The sequence below is a fragment of the Panicum hallii genome, chromosome 3 (assembly GCF_002211085.1).
Source record: "Panicum hallii strain FIL2 chromosome 3, PHallii_v3.1, whole genome shotgun sequence".
Classification (NCBI taxonomy): domain Eukaryota; kingdom Viridiplantae; phylum Streptophyta; class Magnoliopsida; order Poales; family Poaceae; genus Panicum; species Panicum hallii.
In genome coordinates, this window is record NC_038044.1 from 14,153,013 (window position 1) to 14,161,864 (window position 8,852).

At 46.5% G+C, this 8,852-nt stretch overlaps 1 protein-coding gene across 2 annotated transcripts; it reads right to left on the reverse strand.

Moving 5' to 3' along the window:
- On the reverse strand, positions 1–5,172 carry LOC112884924 (protein PAT1 homolog 1-like). 2 transcript variants are annotated; one of them, XR_003227207.1, is made up of 6 exons: positions 4,919–5,172; positions 4,566–4,729; positions 3,863–3,919; positions 3,326–3,395; positions 580–2,738; positions 1–380 (listed from the first exon to the last, which is right to left on the reverse strand). XR_003227207.1 is itself a non-coding variant. In XM_025950566.1 (5 exons), the coding sequence occupies exons 1-5, from the start codon at positions 4,980–4,982 to the stop codon at positions 670–672; spliced, it is 2,424 nt and encodes an 807-aa protein (XP_025806351.1). In that variant the 5' UTR covers positions 4,983–5,171; the 3' UTR covers positions 4–669. The 2 variants fall into 2 exon arrangements, 1 of the variants encoding a protein (XP_025806351.1); XM_025950566.1 differs by having other exon boundaries at positions 4–2,738; positions 4,919–5,171.
- Positions 5,173–8,852: the final 3,680 nt, after the last annotated feature.

The window sequence follows — 8,852 nt, forward strand, 5'->3', positions numbered from 1 at the left end:
TTCTTTGCAACCCTTTTTTTTGATAATATCAATCTTTGCAACCTTGTTGTATAAATAAGGGTATGTGAACATAACATACATACCCTGAATAAAGAGATGAATAAGCACAGGAAAAAGGCATCGGAAATGAATTACAAGATCAGTAAAGTGTAACCAATTAATAGACTAATCATACCAAGCTTGTATTACAATTCATATAGATATAGGGAGAGAGACGGGAGCAGCAGATACAGCTGTAGCAGATCACTCCTGCCTTTGGCACATCCCCAGTTGAAGCAAACGTCACCAGAAACAAGTAGGTGGCACGGTGGTATGTTACGCTGTTGCTATCCACCCACTAATGTCCTCTTCGGTGGGAGAAAATAAGTCAATTAGGCTACCTGCAACAGATGTCCAATTCACCACTACACAGTTACAACAGGATACATACATGCATAATCTATTATAACCATCAGGTGGTGATATAAAAGGACCTAGATAAAGGAGATTTTCAGTCTATAAATATAATCTCGATCCTACACATGGTCACATCCTGAATGCTAACTTCACTGAGCCAATGGAACTTCTCCAAGCTCGCACCTTATGATGAGGTCACAAGCACATCTCCAGATATACCATCTGAAGACAAACTGCACATATAAATTAAGCTTTGGGGTCTCTTCAATGGTTCTATCCTGGAACTGATTCATGTCCACGGCTAGCATTAGGACTGAAACCAGAAACATGCGTAGACTTTCGAGCAAAATCTAGCAGTGTCTGGCGGTGCTGGTCATTAGTATGAGGAAGACTTGCACGTAGCAACTCAACAGGCATCTCCCTGCTAACTGCTTTGGTGGCTTCAGGTCCACCCAGAGAGTTGGATCCCTGCATGGCAAACCTCTGCACAATACTTTCATACTTGCTGTCACAGTATTTCGTCAGCAGTCCAAAGAAGGCATCAAATGACGCTTGCCAAAGTGAACGTGTTGATCTGCTGTAGTTTGCTGCAGAATGAGGATCTGCCAGTAGCTCAGTTGCTCTATCCAGTACAGATTTTATGATCAGAGAGGCCCCATCACCAGCAGAGCTACCCAGTGGTCTGAGAGGTGGCTGCTGCGATGAACAGACAACAGCAGCAAGGCAGGCACTGAGAGCACTTAGTTCCATATGGTGCACACAAGAGGAAACAGTCTTGGCAAGACAAGTGGTTGTTTCTGCAGCACCAGAGTCTGACGGCAAACCCCCAAACAAGCTCCTAAGGTGTCGGAAGACAGCCATACAAACTATCCGGGTCAGCTCACTTCCAGGGACAAGAAGTCGAAGATAGCGTGCCAAAAGCTTACGTCCTTTAGGGAGAGAAACAATGCGAAGAAAAATTAGGTCATCCTTAGGGGCCAATCCAGATGACTGGCCAGGTTTGTTGGGGCCAAAAGGGTCAACAAGCTGAAGTGATGCAGCTAAGCCCTCAAGGAGGACCTGTCGCCTTCGCCTCAGTTGGAAACTGTTGTCCTGTGGCTGACTAGACTGTAAGAATCGATCAATGTCATCAACATCCAGAAGAAGACGAAGAGAATCCTCAACAGTTATTCTGGCTGCAAGCATTGGTTCTTTCTCCAATGGCCTCGTGGATGACTTATGATCATACAAACCATCACCAGATCCAGGCAAATCAACTTCAAGAAGAGGGCGAGGTCTACGTATGGCAGAGAATGAAACTCCTCCATTAGCATCAACCTGTAGATATGAATGCTGATCACCACCAGAGCGGGACTTTGAGGGGAAGTCTTTTATTGATATAGGGCAGAAATTGCACTTTTGAGAATTTACAGATCTTTTGGCTTTACAAGCTTGGTGGTAGTAGTCATCGATGTAAGGATCATTGCTGTGACTTGCAGAGTGCTGCATTTTTAAGATGCTTTCAATCTCTTCAGATGACATGTACTTGGATCTGAACTTTATACCCACACTCTCACTATGCTGGCTACTTGCATCAGAAGGCTGTTGAGGTAAGCGTATGCTGCGCTTTCCTCTTCCTGACCTTGATCTCTTGTCTCTGGGTGAAGGCACGGTAGGAATATGATCAAAATTGCCCATTATCTCTGGAGATTGATGGTGATAGAATAGGTGAGGCTGCAAATTTAGGTAATTCTGAAAAGACGGCTGGACTGGTGGTAATCTCTGATGCTGCTGAGAATAAAGCAATGAAGACATTGAACTACTTGGAAGAGATAATTGTGGTTGCAATAAACTGGATCGCCGGTTAAGGTGATCAAAAGCGAGTGGGCCAGCTTGGTTCAGCCAATCATTTTGCACGAGATTGTTCATTGAAGGATCTGCAGCGGTGTAAGATGTGCTTCGTCCATAAGGCAATCCATGAGACAGACCATGCATATGATATGGAGAGCCAGAAAGCGACGAACTTGGAGAACCCATGTGGTGACCAGCAGCAGGTGATGGAATGCTCGAGTGCCGTGTAAGACCTTGAGCAGGATAAGGCAACCCAGCGCTGCCACCTGGTGGTGGATAGGATGTAAATGAAGTAGATCTGTGTAGAAGAATAGGTTCGCTTGAGCGGTGCTGTAGTGGTTGATCGGGATATGAAGACGTGCGAGACAGTGGTTTGGACTCTCCAAAGTGAGGTGAAGACTGCAGCTGCGAGCACCACTGTTTGCTGTCCAGAAATTCATCACCGTCTAGCATACCCTGATCTACCCAACTGGTGAAGTCTGAATCTGGAACCCAGTCAGTAGTTAAAGAACCTGAAGGAAGAAACTATATAGGTCAGTGAATATTGCCAAAAATGTGACAAAAAAATGACATCACAGTTATTTCTCAACAAGGCAATATATTAGTATTACATCAATAACAGTGATTCAGAGAGCACACTTGCAACAGAAGGGAGATGGTGGTAGTTTTGGAGGGGCAATGATAGGGGGCACGGTCAGCCTGAGTACTTGCTCGGGGAACATTGGACATGAATGAAGTTTTGTTTTTTTTTCTTTTACCAAGGGCCAATTAGATATTTTGTGCCTTTTTCTCCTCATGTTATTTGTAAAAGGTGTGGTGCTTTACTACAAAATAAGCATGACTTTGGATTACCCATCAGCAAAATATCTAATCTTCAGTGTGGCGAGCCAGTGTAACATATTTACAATGTCCAGAACTATTTTAGTTTAATATAAGAATATACGATGTTCAAGACGTCATACAAAATGAAATCATGCCATATCAAGGTAAATAAATCGTTGTAAGTGCAAAAGTAAAGGTTCAATAATAACGAAACCTTGTCCTCCATTTATATGCGGTGCTAAGCTTCATGGTAATAGTGGGCAGAAATGTTACTTACTTTCTCTTGAAATTGATCGTCTATCACCAATAACACCAAGATTCCTTGTTCCGCTAATACTTCGGTTCAACTGAATATATGAAGTGTAGCAAGACCAAAAAAAGGTTATTATTGTAAAAGAGTATGATATAGATAAAATTCAATGCACCATGAAGCCACCCACATAATCAAATAAAAAAACTTTAAGGAAGAGGGGCATATATAATCTCAAGATTCATAACATAATATGCGACTAGAAAAATTTGAGAATTCTATATAACTTAACCACTTTTATGTGAATGGCTAAGAACGTAATGGGTTGGGCATGCGGTATATACAAATAGACATGGTTGTAAAGAGTTAAAGAAAAGAACAATAATGAATAAATGACATAGCCTTAAGAAACCTTCAAACATGTGCTGGTCAAACAATTCAATACCGTGGATACAGTAAATCATATGAACCGAAGATATCTTATATGCTTAGGTATGAGAATTTTGAAGTAGAAGACACAAATTGAATTGATCACCAATCAAGAAAGTGGTACAAGGCACTAACCTTTGCAAAAGTGCTTGCAAGATCATCAATTTCAGACAAGTTACTCATACAATCAATCTGCAGGAAGACAAATGGCAGACAAATGATCATGATGATCTATAGAAAGAATAGAAGTAAACCAGGAAAAGGAAGTGAGACAAGGGAAGGAGCAAATGCACCAATAGTTTGGGCTGGATTTGATGAATTAATTAATTCTTAGAACAGCCCATGAAACGAATTGGTAGCACAGACTAAAAGTTTGCTAGCTAATCTTTCATATCAATTGTGCTATAACTATATTACAGCAATCTAACTGCATTTTTTAGTGCACAAAAGCATGCTGTTGTCCGGATCCAGACAAGTACAACAGCTACAAGGCTACAACTACAAACTATATTCACTGATTAAATTGTTAGCAAGAACATGGGCAGTTGTGCTCATGCACAGCTCCTATGATCATTATACCTCTAAACACTTCCAAGTGCCACCTATACCAAACAGTAACCCATACCGATTACATTATAGTCGATTGGGATCCTGGGATCCTTTTAAATCCAATTGTACTTCAATCTCAATCTCTGGTCCATAGCTACTAAAATATTTGTTGAAAGAGGGATTTGCATTATAGAGGAAAAGTAACTACAGCTGTCAAGAACTTAAATACAATGGAAGCAAGAAATTATGAAGCCAGTTTTGCCAGATATGAAGGTGCCGAGAGCCGCACCTCTTCCCCCATAGAAGAGAACTGGTAGCCCCCATCATCATGTCCACCAAATCCGCCACCATCGCCGTCGGCGCCTCCATCCTCCAAAAACCCACCGAGCTCCGGCCCCTCCATGGGCCCCTTGCCGAAGAAGGAGTACTGCGCCGCGTCGAAGCGCGAGTTCTCTGCAGACGAAGGGAGAAAAACTGCGATTTTAGCTAATCGAGTCCAACAACCCGAGCAATTCCGAAGCGGCAAGCGCGCCATGAACAACCATCAAAACCACCGCTAAAATCCCGAGGATGCCACCATCAAAACCGCGCCCAACAAAATCCCAACGGAAGCACGCCAAAATTAGCCGCGAAGAAGATCACCTGCGGGCGAAGACGAGGACGCGGCGCCTCCTCCACCGCCGCCATCCGCCCTGACGCCCCTCATCGCCTCGAAACCCCCGCGGCAGCACGCAGCGGCGCGAACGGCGCGCTAGGGTTTGGGTTCCCGCGTGGGGTTTGGATCTGACGAGAGCAGAGGGGGGAGGAGCGAGGGCCACAGCTCGCCTCCGCCTCAGTCTTGCTTACTTCCCTTCTCTTCTGTCTTAGGAATATAGAAACCCAGGGGAAATATAGAAAATCGAAAAACGGGCCGGAATTATGGCAGGGAAGAAAGGTTAACTGAAAATCGCGTGCTTTTTTATAGAACAATCTGAAAATGATATCTAATGAGATTTCTCGGGGAAACTTGCACGCCTGCGAAACGCGAGGATTGTGTGGAGAGGCGAGATCGATTAGCGCTAGCGCTGGTGGATTATTTGGGTCGTAAAGGAGAAGACTCCGTCTTGGCTTGCGTGTTACTCTACCTACATTTGTTTATGGGCCCCTCTTGCGCGTGTTGTTTTCTGCCGATCTCTCTCTCTCTCTCTCTCTGACGGGCACTTCCATAGTTCTCTTTTTTGGCTTCTTTAGCTGGCTTTCTCTCTCTTCGATGATCATTAGTCACACTAAATCACGCGCCTTTCTGTAAACAACAACTTTTTGGCACTTGGCGAAACCATTTGCATGCATGACCGTTTTCATGCGAGGGATGGGCCTCGCGAGTCGTGAGCACCTAAAATAAAAATGATTTTTTTCGCCATACAAGAAATGCTTTCTCCCTGAAATTGACTGTCAGCTCGTGCATTTAGAGTCTTGAGATTCGCGCTCTGTGGTGGTTGGGAAGATTGAACAGTCCTTGCCTCTCCCCCTCGTGTGAACGTGACGGCAAAATGGACTGGCACCGTACCTGATATTGAGCTACGCTAAAAGTATCCATCTTTCGCAATCATTTAACCACGACCGTTTTACCTCGAGAAAAATGACAGCGACGGTATGACCTCACCTCAGCGACGGCGAATGTGCCACCCCACCCAAGCGACAGTGAACGATGTCCTTACCACCCCATCCCAAGCGGCAGCGAGCGGTAGCACGACATGAACCCATGATCAACTGCGCACGTGCCATCGGTCCATCGTAAGTCGCGTCGACTGTCGTCTGTCGATCGATCGTCACACCAGGCCAATTGGACCTCGAAAACACCTTCAGAAAAAAAAACCTAAAACCACATGGTTTAATCATGCAAGTAACTTCCGCCCGGATCCAAAACACGTGATTACAAGAAAAGGCACGCGCACGATGATTGCGTTTGACCTCTCGCGATCTGAACGCAGCCAGCCAGGGAGGCTCGCGTATCCGATGGTCCACCGAGACAAGCCGGGAAAGCGGCGAGTGAGACAAGGCTCGAAGCGGCGCCCCCCGTATGTTTTTTCTTGCTCCGGACTCCAGCCAAGCCCACACCGTCTGATAGGATCCCCGCCTGACTTCCGCGCCAACCCAACCCGGCGCGCGGTGTGAACTGTGAACCCAACCGACCGCGACACGACCAGCGGCCGAAGCGGGTTTGCCTTGCAGCGCGCGGCCAGCTTGACCCGGCCGGCGATTGCATTTGGCGTCAAGCAACCGCGCGCCCCGCCGCCTTCTCTTCCCCCGCAAGCCCCGATCGGCGGGGGCAGCGGCACGGGCGGCGGTGGTTGCACCTGCCTCCCACCCTTGTCCCCGGTGGACGAGGCTCGAAACAAAGGCGGGGAGCTCCTCGCCGTACTCGTACGTGCGACGGCGACTGGGATTCCGCCCGCGGCGATCGAGTTGGTGGCATGGCGACATGGGGGAACGAGCGAGGGGGCCGAGGCCAGACAGATCGAGCAACCCCGTGCCGTGTCTGGCTGCACTGCACACGCTTCGCAGCTGAACTGACTGCTGGTAGCCTGGTGCACGGGCGCAAGGTTCCGTCTCGAGCATCTGGGTTGTTAGGGTGCAGGACATGGGCGTCCCTGTCGTACGGTTAGGTTGCAGCGAGCTCGATCTCAGGCTTTAGCTGACGGCGGTGAGAACCAAAGCGGCTTTCGGGGAGTGTTAGCTCGCTCGCTCAGTCGCTCCTGCAAGCGTGGGTGCTAGCTGCTGCGACTGTGACTGCAGTGCGGAGTATATTCTCTTGCGAGCTTGCACCATGATTGCGGTGGCATGTCAATGACGGAGACATAGGTTAGGAAGAGTAGCTTGGTCTACCCCAGCCTTAGCATATCTTGTAGATGTCTAACACCACTAATACTGTGGCTGGAGAACCCATTTACACGCTAGCTTGAGTGTGACTAAGGGTGTGAATAGTTGCTCCTATTTATTTCACTTAACAGTACGGGGCGACGGTGAGTTGGTGACGAAAGAGTCGTCAATTCGCAACACTTAAGAACTTGTTTGGACAAAATCATCCTATCCCGATGCATGAGGACTGGGGTGGACAATGAATTAAATTCCCCTGACCACTCCCGATATGAATCAGTTGGAGATGATTATTATTTTTCTAAACAAGGTCCAATCAAGATAGAAATATGCAATTTTTGCAAGAGAACATGTATCCTAGTATGTTTGATTGAGTTATAGCTTCACATTTTGAGCTCTCTTTATAAAGTGATGCCGTCCTCTAATAATTCTTCTTCCGCCTTTAAAGAAATCAGTAAGATGAAGTGGATTTCTAATTGAAAATCTATACAAATTGAGCCTTATATCCTGTTTGGGTACACAAACTAATAGCTGGGCTAATTATTAGTAGATCCCTAGCAAACTATTAGCCCATTGACTGATTGAAGGGAGCTAATAATTGCAAAAATCGCTTTGTCCTCCCACCTAACCTCTGGCAAAAGATAGATAGGGAAGAGAGAAACAGACCCTCGGATGATAAAATGATCCAAGTTCTCACACAATTGAAATGAAAGATCTTGATTGGATCTTAGATAAAAGTATATATCACAATTCATAAAATATGCTTACTTTGAAGTCGTGCAAAGATTTATCATCCCACCAGTACAGAACAGATCTTTCATCCGCCCCTTTAGTTCAAACCGGGGTTGGATCCAGAACTAATGAAAACATTAGTCCCAGTTCCAACGGCTAGGGAGGTGGGGACCTTTAGTTCTGATTGAGTTCCGGTTGGAGGCTCCCGGCTGGGGTTAGGACAAAAGGATTCTTCACGGATCAGTTTAACAAGAAAACATCCTGTCTAGAGTCATATGTGCTGTGTAGATAAGATGGTAAGAAAACTATACGCGAGGCAGAGATGGTTGTGCTTGCCAATTATTTTTTTAGCGTTGCAGGTCCTTTAAAAACCGATACCTTTTGTTCCGAATTAACTTTCCGGTTGAGAAACCGGAACTAATAAGCATTTTTACACTAGTGTCCCTATAGGCCATAGTTGAAATGTCAAGTACAGAGAACTATGTCACGTAACTTTCAGCTGCTGGAGCAGTTCTGGCATCGAGACAACGTAGCGTGAATCGCAGCCAATCAACGTGTGGCAAATGGGGACATCGAAAACACCAGTTCGCATAATAATTTTCTAATTTTTTCTAGGGGATTACGCGCCGTTCACCAACTCGCCCGCCCGCCCGTAGGCGGCAGCGCGTCCAACCGAACAAATGGACCTCCACTTTTCTTCTCCCCCCACCGTTTCCGAAACACCAAAGAATAAAAGCGCCCCAGCAGAATGGACGAGCGGGGTCGATTTGATTTGATTTGATTTATGTAGCTGGGGGGTCGCGTTGTGCGCGGCAGGTGGGCCGCACAGTGATGGAGGGGATAGCGCCGTCCCCCGCCCCTGCCCCCGCTCGGTTGATAGACGCGGAGCCAGGCAGCCAGCCAAGGAAGCCTGCAGGAAGTTTCGTTTCCCCGAGTCAAAGGCAAGGCAAGCAACTCCCCTCCTACGCACACACCCCTCTCCTCTGCC

What these genes read in the sequence shown, in the direction of transcription:
- LOC112884924 (XM_025950566.1), bottom strand. Translation starts at nt 4,982, where the DNA reads ATGAGGGGCGTCAGGGCGGATGGCGGCGGTGGAGGAGGCGCCGCGTCC. An exon ending in TTGCAAGCACTTTTGCAAAG is followed by an intron (nt 3,396 to 3,862) that starts GTTAGTGCCTTG and finishes TCATATATTCAG; the next exon opens with TTGAACCGAAGTATTAGCGG. An exon ending in ACGATCAATTTCAAGAGAAA is followed by an intron (nt 2,739 to 3,325) that starts GTAAGTAACATT and finishes TTCTTCCTTCAG; the next exon opens with GTTCTTTAACTACTGACTGG.